The sequence below is a fragment of the Lithobates pipiens genome, unplaced genomic scaffold, assembly GCF_037356315.1.
Source record: "Lithobates pipiens isolate NorthernLeopardFrog02 unplaced genomic scaffold, aLitPip1_a1.2 Scaffold_1, whole genome shotgun sequence".
In the NCBI taxonomy this organism is placed as follows: domain Eukaryota; kingdom Metazoa; phylum Chordata; class Amphibia; order Anura; family Ranidae; genus Lithobates; species Lithobates pipiens.
Window position 1 is genome coordinate 23,986,557 of NW_027507685.1, and position 20,737 is coordinate 24,007,293.

Here is a 20,737-nt window from a genome sequence, read left to right on the forward strand (position 1 = left end):
TGCGCTGCGCGACTCGCACATGCGCAGTAGGTAACCGGGAAGTGAAGCCGCTTCGCTTCACTTCCTGATTCCCTCACCTAGAATGGTGGCGGCAGCAGCCAAGAGCCGAGCGATCGATCGGCGTCGGCTGCCGGCATCGCTGGACCCCGGGACAAGTAAGTGTCCATTTATTAAAAATCAGCAGCTGCAGTATTTGTAGCTGCTGGCTTTTAATATTTTTTTCCGCAGTGCAGTCTCGCTTTAAGGATTGATAGTAATTTTTGTGTGTGTGTAATAAATAAATAAATAAATATATAGAAAATGACTGCACCACCCAATACGCAACATATGCTGCTTGACACTACAATTAGACAAATTGTGTAAGGGAATGTGGAATAAAGTTCAGCGCTAAATGATTGTGCAAACAATAAAATGACAGTACACTATTATACTAAGAGCCAGTGTTTGGCACCTGCAAAACAGAAATACTGTACAAAACAGTGAAAACACATGATGGGGGTTATTTACTAAAGGAAAATCCACTTTGCATTGAAAGTGCACTTGGAAGTAAAGTCGCTGTAGATCTGAGGGGGACATGCAAGGAAAATAAAAAACAGCATTTTAGCTTGCACATGATTGGATGATGAAATCAGCAGAGCTTCCACTCATTTCAGATCTACCCCTTAGATTTAGAGCGACTGCACTTCCAAATGCACTTTCAGTGCACTTGCATTGCAAAGTGGATTTGCCTTTCCTAAATAACCCCCAATGTCCATCAAACTGAATCGAAGGAAAACGTGAGTGAGTCCAAACAAGTGTGAATGAATTTTGGGTAAAAACAGACTTAGTATAATATTGTACTGTCATTTTATTGTTTGTGCAAATGTGCAATCATTTAGCGCTGCACTTTATCCCATATATAATTATACATATCAACACAGGAATCCTTATGGACTCAGGCAGCTCTCAAAAAACATAGGAATCTTCACACAATGTGAATAATCATATTTAACACATATTCCTTCAAAATAGTCCATGTACAATGATAATGGATATTGTTATAAAGTTGTCCAAATAGCACACTTAAGTTGAGGATTTTACTGACACCTAAAGATGACACCTTCACACGTGTGCAACACAGCAACGAGAGGGGGAAGTGTGTAGAGGAACCCCCTTTAGGAAAGCCCCTTACCAGATAAATGCTTTTATCTTTGCATGTCTATCCCACACATATGGACTGTCTCCACAGAAATCCTCTCTCCTTAATCCAAAGCACCCGCTCCGAACAGCCAGTAGATCAAAAAAAGGAAGGATTGGACATTAGACATAGCGTAATCTCGTTAAAAAAAAATAAAAAATAAAAAAACAACTCCCCCTTAAGGATGTGCACTTACAAAATAAAGAATGTGTTAATAACAGTGTTCACTTATAAACCAGCGTCTTGCTCACAGAACAGATGGTGTCTCCTACCGCTCTCAATAGTATCATCAGCGGGGATGTCGGCCGTGTTCCCTGTGCCTGCTGATGTCACTACGTCCATATGGCTCCACACTAACGCGTTTCGTCATTCACAACATCATCTGAGGGTGGAGTCATACGGCACCCGTTCAATTTTCTATACCCAACCGTGACTCATGGTAATTAACCGTTTGGTTACATAGAGAAACCTTGTGCAGATTCATACCGTGATGGCTACATGTTCTGCAGCAATGGTCAGATAAAGCAAACTACGGAGGGCAACAGGAGAACTTTATAGTGCTATGTGCAGCTCTCCTCCATGCGCCGATATATACGGCTCTCCTACGTACGCCCATACATAGTAAACCACATATTTATACGTGATTAACATTACATTACAAATCATGCTGTTTCATTTAAAGAATAATTAGAATCGGTTCTGTGCTTGTTACTGATAAGGAGTATTAATACAACCTATGTTTTACATATTAAACCCATACCGCAGCAAAGCCACAAAACAATACTGAATTTAAACTTACTGATATAAATACTCTATTAAAATATCAGAGAATAAATACATTAGTCTCAGTTCATAATTGTTTAACATTTTGTATTTGCAAAAATGTCACTTATAAAATAGAGTAGGTATAGCCGCCATATTGAATCATGCTGTAAAACAACATTTTATATAATTATACATATTTAGGAATTTGAAGCTTCCTTAAGAAGAATTAGGCCACTGCAATCCCTTTATAGCTAAACATACACACACCTTTCTATTTTCTTCACTAATTACTTATCTGCCTGCCCTAATCAGCGGAACAAAAAAAAACAGGAAGATGAACTATGAGCGTGCTCATTTACTACAATCCATCTGCCACGTGGCAGATGGTAGTTGTAGTTCATGCATTCACAGATTACTGTAAATGAATGATGCAGAGAATCCCCCACCCACGGTCATAGGAGGGGATCAGAGGGGCGCTGGCAGATCCTCTTTGGTAACATGTATATGTTACGCCCTAAATACAGGTGTAACGTAACATATTACCAAAGGTGAACTTGCTTTGGAGTAAAGGGGAAATTTAGTGCAGATTAGCAGAAAGCATAATACAACAAGGTCAATTTTCTTTCTGCAAAATTGCTTGTTGCCCACACTGCCTAGACCTACTTATTAGGAAAAGTCTCATACTGATTAGAAATTTAACATGGCAAAAAATGTATAAAAACATGATTTTTTTTTTTTTTTTTTTTTTTTACCCCTACAGGTTCGAGTTGTGTTGCAGGATGTCAAATTCAGTTCTGCTGACTTAGAGGAGCTCTATTATTTATTTAAGGTATTTCCAGAACAATAACTTTTAGCTGTCGCTTACTCTGCCCCTTACCAGTACAGGCAGTCTCCTAGTTACAAACATCCGACAAACGGAGGGTGGCAACAGGAAGTGAGAGGAAATCTACCCCTAGGAAGGGAAATTCACTCCTGTAAGAGTTGTTATGGGAAAAGGGTATATCCACTGGGGCTTTATCACCAAGGCTTGTTTCCACAACAATCCACAATTTTCAAAATCCACTTGTCATTGGGACAGAAAGTGAGGTGAAATCTTCTGAACAGGGGCACAGATAGCAACTGTTAGCAACAGGGGCACAGATAGCAAACATTACAGGGGCGTTAACCCTTCCCTATGCTATCCAAAAAGCTTAAAAATCATTTTTTTGGCTGGAGCTACATTTCAAAAATGTACCTGTTCCAACTTACAAACAGATTCAATTTAAGAACAGACCTTCAGACTCTGTCTTGTTTGTAACCCTGGGGACCATCTGTATAAAAATATATGCCATAGTCTGTAGACGCTCTAACGTTCACGTAAACCAATCAATACACGTTTATTTTATATTTTTACCAAAACAAAAGCAGAATACATATTGGCCTACAATTATGAAAAAAAATCGATTTTTTTTTTACTAGATATGTTTAATAGCAGAAAGTAAAAAACAAAAAAAATATGTGTGTGTTTATATATATATATATATATATATATATATATATATATATATATATATATATATATATATATATATATATATATATATATATATATATATATATATATATATATATATAATTTTTTTTTTTTTTTTTTCAAAATTGTCACAAAAGCACAAAAAATAGAAAACGCAGTGGTGGTCAAATAACACTAAAAGAAAGCTATATTTATGGGAAAAAATTACAGAAATTTTATTTGGGTACAGTGTCGCACGACCATGCAATTGTCAGTTAAAGTATTGCAGTGCCGTATCGCAAAAAGTAGCCTAGTCATGAAGGGGGTAAATCTTCTAAAGGGCAAGTGGTTAAACAAAGCTCAAAGCGACAGCTAATTGTCACCATGTTTAGCTCTATTCTGTGAAATGTAACAATGACTGAGTTTGCATTAATTTGTATTTTATTAAAATCAAAAAGTACATCTTTGTCCACTAATACCATTGCCCACATTCATGTTTATTTGAATAACGACATACAGATTTATATTTTGCTTTGACCATTTTATATGCTTTTATCTATTAGAGAGAACATTTCTTGTCTTGTTACTGGAGTTTTAATAACAGCAGAATCCTTAGTCACCATGACCCAAGTCTGCCATATTTGGAACAGTATCACATAGACTGCCAACAATTCCGTACCCTCTACCATCTGCTCAGCCCCTGGGCTTATTCTCCTAGTGTAGACTCTCTTGCACTGTGGACTTTCCGTCTGTTGGATGAAAACTCAGATGGTCTCATCAATTTTAAGGAATTTGCTTTTGCTTTTGGTAAGGGCATAATTTAAAATCTATTACAACATATGTCTCTTTTTAGTAAATTGTACAAAGTTATCATTCTTTGCATTTCTCATTTAATTGCTCTAGATGTGATATTCAATGGCAGCTTTACTGACAGACTCAAGTTACTTTTTAAAATGCACATACCTCCAGGTAAGTTCACTAAATTATCCTGTTTACATAGAAAAGTGACAGCAGAATAAAAACCGAGTAGTCCATCAAGTCTGCCCATTTTTCTTTTTTTGGTTGCATGTTTAATGGCCATCTCAAATGACCAATGTTGGTGCCTTTTGGTCTTTCACTATTTCTGCCGCTCTGTGGTCCACTATTGAAATTAAATGACAGATATGGTCTACAGTAGTGTTTTTCAAACTTTACCCAGTCAAGGTACCTTTTAGAATTATGCAAAATCCCAGGGCTCACTAGTCTGAGAGCTTGATCACGCCAGGAGATGCATCCAAGCCTGCTCCTTTTTTGCATGTTCCCACACATTGTGTTTCTTAATGGGCTTCTCTATGCTCATGAAACACACAAAAAAGTTCCTGGCATGGTTTAGTAACTCTCACTGCACCAAAAGTTATGGTACTTTGGGGTACATGCCTTTTAGTGGGTGCCATCCTATGCATCTTTGCTAGATGTGTGGGGCGTGCCATAAAGAATTATTGGCACCTGCCCACGTCTGCGAAAAGCAGGACGTTTGAGAGGGAAAATGCCTGATTTTGCACATGTTACAGCTGCACGCCCTAAAATGTAGTTTGTAATGCAGAGCTGAGTGGTCTGTAGGTTATAGATCCACCCCCCCCCCCCCCACCCTCCCAAATTCTCCCTCCTAGCTCAAATTATGTTTCTCCTCCCCCCTCCTATCACAAAACCTCTCATCCCACCACACCCCTTTCATCGCTACAGGAGTAGTGATGGTGGCAAAGAGGAGGAGTGAGCCAGGGTAGGTTAGCTGTGCCCCCCCCCCCCCTCCAGCTCCTCTCCCCCCTGTCTGTGTGCTGGAGATAACACAGAACACACTCAGATTGGACTTTTTTTAATTACCTCCCTCTACTCACAATTTCTACTGCCGGAGCAGGAACAGTGTGGGGAGAAGATGGGGAGAGGTAATCAAGCCCTGTACAGTCTGATCAGAGACTGATCCCATGTTCACTCCTGTGTACAGAGAGCAGGGAGAGAGCACAGCCCGTCCCCTCCTCCATGCTCTCTCCTCCACGCTCTCTCCTCCACTCTGCACCTATTTGTACTCGTGTCAGTAGCCCAGGAAGCTGTACGGGCTGCCTGACCTGTTCTTAGCAACTAATGACATTGTTTGGTAGAACATGGATGGGCGGCCAAACGGCTTCCTAAGTTACTGACAGGAATACAGATAGGAGCAGGCAGAAGGAGAGAGCCTGGAAGAGGTGTGCCCTCCTGTTTGAAACACACTAGTTAACACAAGTTGCTCTCTGATCAAACTGTTACAGGTTGGGGCAGTTTTATGTAATTTTGCTGTGGCACCCCATTTAAAAAACACTGATCTACAGCACTTCCATTTGGGGAAATCTGGTATTGGGACAGCAGGTTACTGATAATTAAATATGTTAGAAAATGCCTTTTATTAATTATAAAAAAAAAATTTGTTGCAACATTACATGGGTAAATAAAAAACATATCCTTATGTAACAAATACTTTCAAGTGTTTAGACGATACATTTACCATTCTGCTTCCTTGTAATATCAGTTGCATTTTCAGTAATGTTTTATATTCTCTTTCATGTATTAGCTTTTACTGAAGTGAGTACTTTAAGCCCTTCAGAAGAAGCCAAGCTTTCCAAAGAAGATCTTATGCATTTCAGTCAGCTTCAAGGTAAATATAATTATATTCTTGCAGTGCAGAGATGAGGCTTTAAGGTACTTATCCTTATCAAAGGATGCCACCACAGAGATATAATGACAAATTGGAGAAACCCTTTATCTCTGTATTTTAATACACTGGTCATCAAATCTGCATTTAACCTTACCTTACTCCACTTTTCCCGTGAACCTATTCTACTTTTATTGGTTTTTAACTTCTGAATTTCACTTTTAGGTTTAGCGTGACTTGCCTGCCAATGGCACCATATTTAATTAACATATTTATTGGCGTATAACACGAACTTTTTTCCCCTTTAAATCAGGGGGAAATCACAGGTGCGTGTTATATGCTGATCCTCCACTATTTTGGAGCCTCTGGGCGGCTTTCGGCTGCCTTCGGCCCTACTCGGAGGCTTACTGCCCTGCTTGGCGGCCAAAAACCGCAGAGAACGGCCGAGAGCGGCCAAAAGCCAACGAGGGGGGCCAAAAGCTGTCAAGAAGGGCCGAAGGCTGACAAGAAGGGCCGAAGGCGGCCGAAAGCCGATGAGAAGGGCCGAAGGCCAATGAGAAGGGCCGAAAGCCGACGAAAGCCGACAAGAAGGGCCGAAGGCAGCCATGACCTACCGAGCTCCACCGAGATACACAGGACATCTCGGCGGTGCCATTTTTAAAAAAGCTGAATATAAAACTGACAAGGCTGAAAATGACACTGACAAGGGGACAACGATGGACAAGGCTGCAATGATAGACGGGCTGCAATGATAGACGGGCTGCAATGATAGACGGGCTGCAATGATAGACGGGCTGCAATGATAGACGGGCTGCAATGATAGACGGGCTGCAATGATAGACGGGCTGCAATGATGGACGGGCTGCAATGATGGACGGGCTGCAATGATGGACGGGCTGCAATGATGGACGGGCTGCAATGATGGACGGGCTGCAATGATGGACGGGCTGCAATGATGGACGGGCTGCAATGATGGACGGGCTGCAATGATGGACGGGCTGCAAGACAAAGCTGCATATGACACTGACAAGGCTTCAGATGGACACTGATAAGTCTGCATTGATGGGCATTTAAAGAGGAAGTAAACCCTGATGAGTTTACTTCCTCTTTCATTCCCTACAAAGGCAAAGCATAATGGACTACTTTGCATCACATAGTAGTCCATTATGTGTCACTTAGCTGACACAGGAGCCAGCGATGTCACCGCTGTCCCCTGTAGTCCGGCACATCCATCTTCTCGGTGGGGTCTCGCTGCTCCGCCGCTGTCATTCGGCGAAGCCGCAATGACGTCACTCCCGCGCATGCGCACGGGAGCCGACACGCGCGACATCTTCGTCGTTGATGGTGCCGCGCTCAGTGCGCCTGCGATGCGCCGTAGACAGCGGTGCCTGTCTTTCGGCAAATATCTCCTAAACCGTGTAGGTTCAGGAGATATTTCTTGGACCTACAGGTAAGCCTTAATCTAGGCTTACCTGTAGGTCAAAGTGTGTTGTAAGGGTTTACAACCACTTTAAAGGTAAGTTTATTTTCCTTAAACTTCCCTCCTAAAAGTTTTTTTCCTTAAAATTCCCTCCTAAACTTGGGGTGCGTGTTATACGCCGATAAATACGGTAGTTTGCTTGTGCTTATTTTATTTTGCATATGTTATAGAACAAAAAGGAATGTCCCTTAGTTATTTTGTACAAATCTATAGAATGCAATATATGGCTGTTCCATGCTAGTTATGTTTATTACCAGTTTAAATGTTGGAGGATCTTACTCAAAGGTTTTCTGTTTTTGATATTTACCTCCAAAACAGCATTCATTTAAAAGGGAAGTTCTATTATAATTGGTTATTTAAGTTGGAAGAAAAATGTACCTTTCCTGGACAAATAGGAAACCGGATATCCTCTGGAGACCTGTCATATAACCAAGGCAGAGGCATCTGTAAGACCCATGTTTGGACAGTTCTGCTATTTGGCTGGTTCTATCTAGCGTCAGTCCTTTTGTGACCCTTGCTGCAGCATTGAACATGGGACAGGCCTCCAGAAGTAACCTGCTTCTCCAGGAGAGATGCAATGGTCACTTCAGTCACCATTTTGTTTGTGTAGTGGGGCATCCAAGTGAAAATCCAACCCTAACTAGAGCATTTAAAAAAGAAAAAAAAAAGATATGAGCTTGTTTAGCAGTTGGGGGAAGTTCACCCTGTGCATGTTATTTGAGTTAGAAACAGCCAAAGAAATCCTAGTACCTATCCAAAACCCCTGCAAGTTTGAATACTGCCCGTGTTTCTGCTACATTGCTATCAGCCTTTGATGCCTCTGTCTCTTTCCAGTGACACCAAGCCCTAAGTAACATTGCGTCCTCACATGGAAGATCATGCACAGCTCTGCTATTGTGCCTCACTCCTTCCTACCACATCACTAATCAAAGGCAGATGATAGTAGGAGGGGGTGAGTGACACCATTGGGGGGGGGGGCTTTGGTGTCACTAAAAACAGACAGCAGCTTCAACAAAGACTGATCGCAAAGGACAGCATTTAAACGCCACCTATAGAGGATAATGGGCTGTGTTTGTGTCCGCTCTGCATAAGTGGAGCAGACACGGAACAGTCATCCTGCTCAGCTGGGATCAGCACATGAGCAAGCAGACTCTTGGTGCAGTCTGCCCCATGTGAAAGATGTGAAAGGGGCCTGATTCAATTAACATACACAGGGTGAACCTCTTTAATTCTGGTTTTATTGCTGTCCTTGTTTTTATCATTGTGACACTAGGACAAATGAAGGGAATTGGGGTTACTGGGACATGATGGCACCAGCAGCAATAACAACCTCTAAGCTTCCCCCACACTAAAGTTTTTTTGATGCTGAATTTTTCTCATTGTGGCGACTACTTAGAACTTATTTTTCCTCTGTACTTCTGTTATTAGTAGGAGAAGGGAAAAATCTCCCCAGTGTAGACAGAAATGGCAGTAAAAACCTGAAGTTCCAGCCCTGCCTAAGAAATTAATACAAAACAAATTACATTGCCTGGAACTGGCTTTATAACTTTCTAGACTGTATTGGCTGTTTGGACTAGTTTAATAGCTTATAAATCAGTAATGAAGATATTACAGTTGAACAGTCTAATTTCACGCCATATTTTGATGTTGGGTAGTCCCTGTGTATCATAAAGACACTTGGACAGTGCTGTTATATACAAAACGGATATCTATAAGGGCAACAAACAAAACTATTGACTCTATACTACAAAACAGTTTTGTGAACTTTCAAGGTGAAGTACCAAAAATGTTTCTGTTTTTCTCCTAACAGTAACCTCTCCTACAGAAAATCACAGTCCTGATGACAAAACAAAAAGCCCTTCAAAAGGTACTCTTGTACATTCACCATCCATGTATAGCATGAAAGTCTGAAGCTGGCCATGGAAAATATTAAAGAGGAGCTCCAGTCTTAGTTGAAAATGAAATAATTAATAAACAGCCACTCACCCATCCCATGATCCAGCGGTGTGCTCATCCCAGCCATTTTCTCCCTGTGCCATCTCCCGTCTGCATCTTTCTTATGGGCACCCGGCTGTGACATCTTACAGCTATCACAGCTGGGTGCCCACTGCTTATGCGCGAGCGGTGATGCACACTGTGAATGGTCCCACAGTCTTCTGGGACCTTTCATGTATCCCAGAAGACTCCGGGACGGAGGGGGGAAGGAGAACTTTCAATCGCCTAGGCAATCGGAGTGTAAGTGGTGGCGGGGACCTTTTGGGTGGCGATTCGCTTTAAGGCACAATCTGACTAAGGTCCCTTTTCACACTTGTCCGACTTGTCCTGTGACTTGGGACTGCAAAGTTGCATGACAAGCTGTACCCCAGTACCCCATTCATATCTGTGCATATTCATGTTGCAGCAACTTCAAAGTAGCCCCTGCACTACTTTGGTCCAACTTTGATGCGACTTGAGGTTCATAGACCTCAAGATTACGCAGGCATTGCTTCAAGTCACATAAAAATCACGCAACTTTCACAAGTGTGAAAGGAGCATAAATGGAGTACATTGACACCTGCAGCAGATTGCACAGGCAATGTGTTCCTGCGTGGTATGGGAAATGTGCATGGAACACGTCTGTCCTGCACCATGTTTTGGTGTGGCTCGGCCCTAAAAGTTGTGCAACAAAATATCAGACCTATCATATTCATTAGTTTTATTATATAAAATTTGCTGTTCAGTCAGAAGCAAATCTGATTTTAATAAATATATAATAAACGATGAATGCAAATTACTTTTTTCAGTTTAATGTTATTTCTGAGGAAATCGTACCAGAAAATGTGTTGGCATTTGGAAGTGAACAGGGTTGAGTAGGGAACACATTCAGAAGCCTTCACAGCAAAGAATCAAATGACACAGTGTTTTTCAGTTTGTCCAATCAATCTTTCTTCCCTGAAATTGGCTGACTGACTGGAGTACTGGCCTGCTTGAGCCCATAGACTTGATATTATCATCCAATTTAGCAGTGATTGCCTTCTATATGTGGCCACTTTTAGTGATTTGGACAAATGCACATTTACATTTGTTAAATATATTGACAACTATAGTTTACATGCATAATTGCCATCTTTACACAAAATCAATTTATGAGTTTCTATCCTGTAATAACATTGATTTATGAAGTGACTTTATGTCATTTATTCCTCACATAGGGATTTGCTTCAGTGCAAATAAAGAGACTTTTCCGTGTATACTTCATAAAAATAGCATGTGAAATGTTTAAGGGCAGCGAATACAAGTTAGCAGTTTTGATATTTATTTTCATCTATTTCTTATTTAAGGGAAAGGCAAAATTGACATTCAGGCATATCTAAAGCAATGGCAAGATGAACTGGTGCGTAAAGAGGAAAGCATTAAAGACTTACCCAGAATGGACCAGGTAAGGAGTGTGCAAACTTTTTGGAAAACTGTTAGCCCTTGTACACATGGTCGGAGAATCCGTCGGAATGTGTCCTATCGGACCGTGACGTCGGATAATCCGACTGTGTGTGGTATGCATCGGACTGACTCCGTCCGAATATCCGTCGGACCCAATTTTCCAACATGTTGGAAATATTTCCCGACCAACTGGTTCGATCGGACATACTCCGATCATGTGTAGCGAATTTTGATCGGACCAAGTGCCACGCATGCTCAGATCAAATTCCTGCATCAAAGCTATTGGCTACTAGCCTGAATGTAGTCCCATCGTAACGAAATTATGTCATCATGTTCTGAAAGATCGGATTTTTCGACAACTTAGTCCGACCGTGTGTATGCAAGAGTTTCGGTCACAGTCCGTCGGACTAAATCCGACAGACAAAATCCGACGGATTTGGTTGGCAGAATCTCCGACCGTGTGTACAGGGGCTTAGACTACTACTTTCCATCGTTTTGACTGAACTGAATTGAACCTTTTGCCACATAGATGTACAATGCAGAGATATGTGAGAAAGTATAACTTGGGGCTTTGTCCATCTAAATCTGATATGGAGATGCCTTAGTTTGTTGTATGCCAACATTTCTTAAAATACCACCAGCGATTAAAACCAACACGTGAACTTTCTTACTTTGTACAGGGAACTCATTAATATTGGTTATTTGGCCACCCAAGCTAAGGAGGAGGCTTATCTGTTTTACTAAAAATTGATCCCTGTGATTGAACAATTGTGTTCTTATAAATTTCTCCCCAGTCCCAGTTTATCCAATTTTCAAAGACTTTGTACAACCTATTCCATGGGGATCCTGAAGAAGAACTGTTGTATCGTGCCATTGCTGCTGTGACCAGCCTTCTCCTGCGAATGGAAGAAGTAGGCAGGAAGCTGCAGAACTCTACATCTCCATTTAAGACCCCATCGCCAGAGACCACTCAGGGTGATGGATCACCACAACCATTGGACAGCACTGTTTCCCAGCCTCCCAAAGAAAACACAGAATGGTCTTTTGCTTTTGAACAGATCCTCGCCTCACTGCTAAATGAACCTTCCCTTGTTAGATTCTTTGAAAAACCTACCGAGCTGAAAGCCAAGCTACAATCTGCGAGGACCTCACAAATTCGAGCTAGCAAACGAGTGTGAGAATTATAACTGTCAATCAGTTACACAGACCACTACATGAAGAGGCCACATTTCCTGTTACATTCTGTTCTCAGATGTTTTCAAGTTCTCAATCACTTTTATACATTTTTAGGGCTACAATGCAGTTTATTTACTTGAGTAGAGCCTGCACTTCCAATGCACTATATATATAGAAATTTGCATTCCAAAAAAGAGAATTATTGATGCGTTCTAGTATAAAGTTAATGTTCTATTATGTTATTGTTGTATAGGAAAATGATTCTTTAAAAAAAAATTACCATCTTTAACTTTGCCATAATTTATACTATATATTAAGACAGAAAATAGCCAATAGTCTTGATGGAAATACTGAATTTTGCTTGATGTTAAGGTGAAATGCAGATGCATTTATTGTGATTTGGTGTGAGTATTCCGTTACCTGCTGTAGAAAATGGAACATTCAGAGGTGTCTACATTCCCTTGAGGCCAACAAGTGTAATGTATTACTTGATGCACTGGATAATGCAGACACTTGGAAGAACATGGGTAGTGAATTCTCTGTACAAAATATCACTATAATGATAATATCATTGTCTTGCTACCAAGTTTTGTGTTGTTATGCTTTCAGGGCCAAGTGGATTTTGAATAAAACATCAGTAATGCTGTCCCATGGGTTTCAGTTACAGTACAGATAGTAGGATTCCATCTCTTACATTTTGGTAAATTATAATTTTTTTTCTGTGAATTCAGTCCTAACCGTACTCGGTTCACAGTAAGCTTTGCGCATGTCATAGAGAGAGAGAGGCAGCTTAGGGAATAATGGCAGTTACTGGTTCACTGGTGCATGTTATTGAGTAAAAACAGGGACTGCAGTGACAGTTTCTTGTTCTCAAATTTTACTCCATGTGCTGGGACTTTCTGTGCACAATTTATCTTGGTTTGCATACTGAATGGGTCAGGTCATGGCAGGCCATATGGCCATGAGCTGGCATTTATCATACGTAAAGTCCTTGTATTGTTATTGTTCTAGAGACTGACAGGACATTGGCAAAGTATTTATTGAACCTGCAGTTATTAAATGAGCCCTTTTTAACCTGCCTGGTTTAGCCTTAGGAACACTGAGATTATCATTCCCATGAATTGACCACATCCTACTCACACTTTGTTTACCTGTTGTATTTTTTAGCTATTCCTGTACTCTAAAGGGCCATACACACAGTCCGAATATCACCGAATGGCATCGGCCAGTTCACTAGAAACCAGCCAACATTCGGCCCATGTGTACGGCAGCCAGTCCGACAGAAGCAAGCTGTTCGGCTGGCTTCCGTCAAGCATGACCGTAAAATGTCTGCCACTCGGCACCCAATCAGTGCTCTCAGCCAATGGCTGAGAGTGCGGACGGTGTGTTCTGATAGGGGATCAGTCCGCCTGTCAGAACAGAATAGCTTAGTGGGGGGAGATGGCTGTATTAATATCGGACAGTTAGTACAGTGGCTCCCCCTGAGGTCTTCCGTCTTTTTTTTTTTTTTCAGCCCAGTGGGTTGAACAAGAAAAAACATCTAGGCTTAAGTAATAGGATAACTTGAAATGCAGTTGACATCTACACACAGTGGATGAAGTCACTATGGTTTACTAAGCTAATATTGTTTAAAATGCAGTATGTTATTCATTTGAAACAAATGAATCCGCTAATCTTCTAAGCAGAGCTCATACAGTAATATTGAAAAGCAGTGGTTGTCTTCTAAGGCCAGTCTAGGCACTTCCAAGTATTGGTAACCTTAGGTCTGCTTTTCACTTTTACTCAGCAGCTGATTGGAAATTGTAAGAGCTTAACTGTGGATGTACTGAAGGGTGTAAAACTAAAAGAACCTTGGCAATTAGTTTGCAATGGTAACAATTAAGTTTCCGGCAGAGCAACATCTTATAACTTATAAGGATTTTAAGTGTAAGAAACATTTCAAACTGTCTCAAAGTTGCAGCTTGTACCACTTCATGGACAATGTTGATTCTGTTCTTGGTCTTGCCAAGATTAATTTATATTACATAGACCAGTCTCTCTGTGCTCAGGCGGGTTTATGGACATAAATGGATTTGGTCACAAAATTTCTAGGACAAATTCTGCAATAATCACATACTAGCTTTTTCCCTATATGATGATGTAGGTACATTTTAATGTTGTGTCCATGATTATATATTGGACCAAGGAGCCGAACAGCCACAGTGTTTTTAATTATCAGCTCAGGACTTGTCTACTTGTATGTATGCAGAAAATGTAAAATGACCTTTTCTTTTGTCTCCAAATTACAAATGGATGAAGCCATCTAGAAACTCCTAGAAACCTGTCATCTCTAATTTTCCTGCAGATCAGGCACTGGTGAACCTGAAAATGCACAGTGAATTAGAATTTACTAGCTTGATTGAATAAATTTGTACCCGCATTTGCTAACTTCATACAAACATAAGTTTGAGGAAATGTTTATTGCTATTTTCTGCACAATTTGCTCACATCTAGTCTTAGATCTTCATCTTTTTACAGAACAGATAGTTGTAAGTAAAATCAGAGGGACTGGAATGAAAACAAAAAAATTGGTCAGCATCTGATACTCTATTTGTGGTGTATACTTTATCTATGCTTTAGTACTCTCTATTCCACCCTTACTTAAAATCCCTTTTATCGGCACTGCAGTAATCTGCCTATCTTATGAACATTAGCCTGTTAAAATAGGAGAGTGTCATGGTTCACTTGTCGATAAGCAAAATGCTTTTTAAGAAATATCACCATTATCATATACACAGTCAAGCTAAGGCAGCCAAATAAATATTACACTTCAGAAAACACTGTTGACATTTCTTGGGAAGAATACCAATTCTCTTCCCATTGCAAATGTGGCAAAGCTTCTGGATCATTCATTGATACTTCAACCTAAGAACCTGCATCACGTTTTTCTTTACTTTGGGGTTCAAATTTCCCAAAAGCCGCTATCTGCATCAGCATTGCTAAAACCTGTACACAGCAGATATATGTAGATTTATATGCCGTTTTTATATCTTACATATATTATTAAATGGGATTAAAGTTCCTCACAAATGTTAATTGCACCTTTCTCTGTTGCAGGGATATGCAATTAGCGGACCTCCAGCTGTTGCAGAACTACAAGTCCCATGAGGCATGGCAAGTCTCTGACAGCCACAAGCATGACACCCAGTGGCAGAGGCATGATGGGACTTGTAGTTTTGCAACAGCTGGAAGTCCGCTAATTGCATATCCCTGCTCTATTGTATTAAACGTTAATTAAAATATTGTAGGTTGTCCTTTCCCCAGCAGCCTTGCCAGTCTCATACTTGCCTGTCCCTAATGTAGCAAGCATGTAATATGTACTCTGCCTAAGATTGAATTGAGAGTGTTCAGCACATGCGTGGGTCTGGGCTAAATAATTTGCATACTCATCAGTGATCAAGGACATGCAAGTGTAAGAGGGGCACAAAAATGTTTAAAAGTGCAGTTATCCTTTAAGTTACTGTAGAGGGATTGTGCCTAAATCTCCCCCCCCCCCCCACTACCTAAAGTACCCCCCCCCCCCACTCCAGATACATATTTTACCTGAATCAAGGGGTCACTATCCACGACCTGCAGGAATCTTCAGAGTCTTCTGTTGATACCTTGCATGCTGGCTACACCTATGAATTCCATGAAGCTGTCTTCTGTGCAAATGGACTGTGTTTAGTGCAGCTAAAACCATGACAAAGCCAGATCATTCAAGCTGAACATTTACTGACAGTTATGCATGGTTTTCAAAGGCCCCTGCAGATTATGGCACTAAGCAAGTATGTATGTGACAGTGGAAACTGAACTTAAGGCAAACCGCTAAACACAAAAATAAATTATATGTAGGATAGCGGGTTTTACCTGAACTCTTGATCCAATTATACTGTCTTCTAATTTCCATTTTTTTTTTTTTTTTTTTTGCCGAGTGCAGAAAAAATTTAACAATGCTATTATTCAAGACTTGCCATGTGAAATTATAGATTCAATTCACAAAGGTTTACACAAGGATTTTTAAATGTCATTGGACTCATTGGATATTATAGGATTTGATATGTGATGAGTTTAGTTGGTTGGAGGGTTGCAGTTTATTTACATATATAATAGGTAAATGTGTTAAAGTTTACAGAACTAAAGCCAAAACTTTTTTCTCATTTTGGCTAGAAAAAGACCCCATACACACTATTAGATTTTCTGCAGATTTTGGTCTTCAGATTTACCAAAAACATATAATATGAGGTCAAACCTCAAGAGTTTCAATATGTCACTTCACTTATCTCATAGCCACAACAAGAATGAGAGGAAATTCTTGTTTGTCATCAAGGACTCCAAAACCAATGTCCCCATTGGAAGATTTCCCTTCTATTACTGTTCTGATGACAACTCAGTATTTGGGGTTTTATTTTACTTTTATTCTCTATGATAATGGCCAATGTCATAAATAGAGATGGGGAATCTGCCTGAGGGAAACAGCCATAAAAACACAATGTGCTCTAATACTTCTCCAATCTATCCAAAACTGGGAAAAAAATAGCCCTTACTTATACTATTTATATACTTTAAACTATCTTTCTTGATTGTACATCACAGGACAGGCTAATAATTCATAAACCAAACGAGTTAAGCAGCTGCCTTTAGGCGATTGGATACTGGCAGAGCAAAAGCGGTAAGGACAGCCTTGCTTAACCCCTCCGATTCTCAGCAGTTTTTTACTAGTGTTCTTAGGTAATTGAAATCTTCTGTCCCTCAGAGAGAAGCTTGTTCTTTTTTTCTTTTTCCTTTTTTTGCATCATTTCTGAATGGATTTCTTTTAGTCCCTATTGCCACAGTGGCACTCCTCAGCAGGTTTTTTTTTTTTTATAGATCAGTTGACTCCTCGGCACCACTATAGAGGATCGCATCTGAACCTGAATCCTCATTTTGGCATTCACTTTGACACATGCATTATGTTGAGTTAGCTGCAGGTTGCTATACAGGTCCAGGACCGTAGTCCAGCAGGAGGGTGAAGGTTTTTATAGGGTTTCTACCACCCTTCTTATGGTGGTCTGAAATTGTAGATTCAGGTAGACTAAGGCTTGTGCCCTGCCTTGATGCCTAGTGTGCTTTTACATTCTGGCCCCTTAGGGCTTAACCTGGAGTGATGAACTGTGACTTCTTCAGTCGCAGCTGAGAGCAGCTTGGTTTGTCAATTAATTTTAAGATGGGAATTTTGGGTCATCTACCCAGTCTCCCTCCCAGTAATCAGTTCTGTGTATGTCCATGGCATATATCAACTGACTTAGAGTACCTAACAGGGCTCAGGTCATAGTTACATAGTTTGTAAGTTGAATAAAGACTCCAGTCCATCCAGTTCAACCTCTGATATTTGTGTCTATGTTTAAGTCGCAACAATTTCTCATACCCCTGTATATTAGGTACATTAATGCCGCGTACACACGACCGAATTGTCTGGCGGACCTAGTCCGGCAAACATTCCTAGCGCGATGACGTACAGCACGTATGACGGGACTAGAAAAAGGAAGTTCAATAGCCAGTAGCCAATAGCTTCCTTCTCCTACTTGCTTCAGAGCATGCGTCATTCTTAGTCCGCCGGACTAGCACACTGACGAACGGATTGTCCGCTGAAAGCCAAGTCCGGCAGAGAAATTTTGAGTCAAAACTACTTTCTAAGTCCGCCGGACTTTACGATGAAAAAGTCCGCTGGAGCCCACACACGATCGAATTGTCTGGCGTAATGCGGTCCGGCGTACAATTCGGTCGTGTGTACGCGGCATAAGATGCCTTCCCTTCTGTGTTGTTATCCACTCATGTTATTGCTCCAGTCACGTAAAAGGAGTTTACGGGTAAAAAAAAAATCCCAGGGATTCTTTTTTCTTATCTATAACTGCATTCTAGAAAATTTCTCAGCAGATTAACACTAATCAATGATCGGGATTAAAGTTTATAACATGAATTGTCACCGTCTTAGAACTTTCTTCACCACCATAGTCCTCAAACAATAGCAAAACTCTGTTCAATAACCTAATGCTTTCGTCTTCATTAGTTATTTGGATGATGGTACCCCTATCTGGTAATTAATTGTAAGGTTAATTGAGGCCTGATCCTTGTTATTTCTTCTTCATATGGTTTGATAATGTACCACAAAAATACCCAGGGAGTAATATCTTAACACTTGAGTGCACATATAAAACAAAAATGTGGAAAAACCCTCTTCAGTTCGGGATACGTGCATAGGGGAAGGCCAAGCTGGTCTTTAAATTTTTGAAACTCAGTCCAACAAACTAAAACATGTGTTGTTATTCTGAATGGCTTGTACCCTAAACAGTGTTTTCAGCTTGTTCAATTAAAAACTTTTTTTTTTTAGTTGTTTGCCCTCTGACTGAAGTTGGAAGGAATAAATGCCTTACAATTTGTGTTTCATGTTTATAAGCAATCTATCATAATGTTAATATTGCAGGACTTCTCCTGACTTTGTATTTCTTTTTTGACTGCTACATACATTTTTTTTTTTATGTTGCCCAAGATATGTTTAAAACTGCCCATGAGATTTATTGTACTGTCATCTTTTAACCTGCTGTATGATTTATTTACAGGAAAAGAGTAAACGCATCCAAAATATTTCAGTTAAATCATTGTATTTACTTACAATTTGATCAAATAAATGTCAGTACAGGTGTGCAAATTACTAAGACACATATTAGGGGGTCTTTGTGCTATAAATTATCTTCTATTTAACAGATGGAATAAATATAAAAGAAACCAACAAGACACTTGCTATGTATAGTTTGTTTTGTAGCTTTTTTTTTTTCTTTGATATCTTTTGGCCTCTGCATTAATAAAGCAAATACTAATGAAGGAGAACAAACACTTAAAGGTGCTCTAACATATTTTCTTTCTTTGCTGCTAAATAAATAGAGTAGAAATTAGGGATAATATTTGTAGAGTTGGGATTGCTGTGTTTACTTGCTTTGTGTTATAACTGGGACACTAAACCATATCCATACCCCCTTAGCAATCATCTTCCAATGGTTCTGTAACCTATTTATTGCATGGAGAAATGTTTATCATTCATAATTGCAATTGTTGACAGGATTATTGGAAAAATGTCTTCAGATTTGCAGCTTTTTTTCATATATAGTATTCTATATTAAGCACTTCAATTTCAGCCTCTTTTTGTGTATAGATATTTTAAAAGGTACTCTAACTTCAGGTGAGGATTGTGCCTAGATCTGTTTTTTAATGTTTCAATCAATTGCCCCAGCAACACTAACCTGGTCCCTCTTGCTATAACCTAACTCTATACAACAGCCTTTGTCACCTAAGTGTCTCAAGAAAAGACAGTTGTATTTTTTTATAAATATTAATATTTCATTTCACCCTCTTTTTAACTCTGTAATAAGAATGTAATATGTGGCTTTTAGAACCATTTCCAGAAATGTATAAAGTGTGGAAAAGGGATTTAAGGTATTCCAAAAGCTTGCACCTTTAATAACTTCAATTACCCAATAAAGGGTATCACTTAAACTTTAAGCTTTCTTCTAAATGAGTATAAAGGGAAAATTAGAAAATATTGTTAGAGTGCGTTTGAGTTAAATTGTTTAATATGATCTTTTGTTTTATTTGCACTAAACACTGTGCCAGCATCATCAGAACTCACAGTGAATTTAGTGCATTCACTTCCATATGTACATACATTTTTCTATGTTAAGAGATTCAGTGTTTCAGATTGCACTTGTTGCTGTTGCTTCTTTTCACTAGCAATGCTGGGATCACTGCTGCTTTTTACAAGTTATGTTTATCTGCCTGTAGTTTCATTAATGCATTTGCACTTTTTATAAAATGTATTCATTGCAGGACTGATGTATAAATGGTACGCTTAATAAACTCAGTCTTACAGAACTCTTTTTTTGTACCATTTTGTCTTTTTTTTTTTAATCCAAAAGAGCTTTTATTTGTGTTGAAATGGGCATGAAGTAACAACATTAATGATGACGGTATACAAATGTAAAGCAATAGATAAGGTTTCTTCAATACAGCATACACAGAAGGAATGTATTACATAGATGATTGGCAAGTTATCTACTGAAGTCAAATGAAATGAGGGACCGAATCGCACAGAAATATGTGTAAACAATATAGCAAGGCCTTTATAATTAGAGCATATTCAGAATTTTAGAATATATTCTAAAAGTGCTATGTGCCTTCTAAAATCTAAGGATATTTGTAACTTAGTAGTACCCTTAGCCCTTGTACACACGGTCGGAGAATCCGTCGGAATGTGTCCTATTGGACCGTGTTGTCGGATAATCCGACTGTGTGTGGTATGCATCGGACTGTTTCCGTCGGGAATATCCGTCGGACCAAATTTTCCAACTTGCTGGAAATATTTTCCGACAAACTGGTCCGATAGGACATACTCCGATCATGTGTAGAGAATTTCGATCGGACAAAGTGCCACGCATGCTCAGATCAAATTCCTACATCAAAGCTATTGGCTACTAGCCTGAACGTAGTCCCATCGTATCGAAATTACGTCATCACGTT

The 20,737-nt window shown here is 39.7% G+C and overlaps 1 protein-coding gene across 1 annotated transcript in view; it reads left to right on the plus strand.

Moving 5' to 3' along the window:
- Window positions 1-20,092, plus strand: part of TBC1D8B (TBC1 domain family member 8B) — a 91,232-nt gene extending 71,140 nt beyond the window's left edge. Inside the window, exons 15-21 of the mRNA XM_077485193.1 lie at window positions 2,703-2,771; window positions 3,998-4,241; window positions 4,338-4,403; window positions 6,016-6,099; window positions 9,387-9,443; window positions 10,897-10,994; window positions 11,788-20,092. Of these exons, the coding sequence (XP_077341319.1) occupies window positions 2,703-2,771; window positions 3,998-4,241; window positions 4,338-4,403; window positions 6,016-6,099; window positions 9,387-9,443; window positions 10,897-10,994; window positions 11,788-12,171 (1,002 nt within the window). The 3' untranslated portion in view covers window positions 12,172-20,092. The remainder of the gene's footprint in view (window positions 1-2,702; window positions 2,772-3,997; window positions 4,242-4,337; window positions 4,404-6,015; window positions 6,100-9,386; window positions 9,444-10,896; window positions 10,995-11,787) is intronic.
- The last annotated feature ends 645 nt before the right edge of the window (window positions 20,093-20,737 follow it).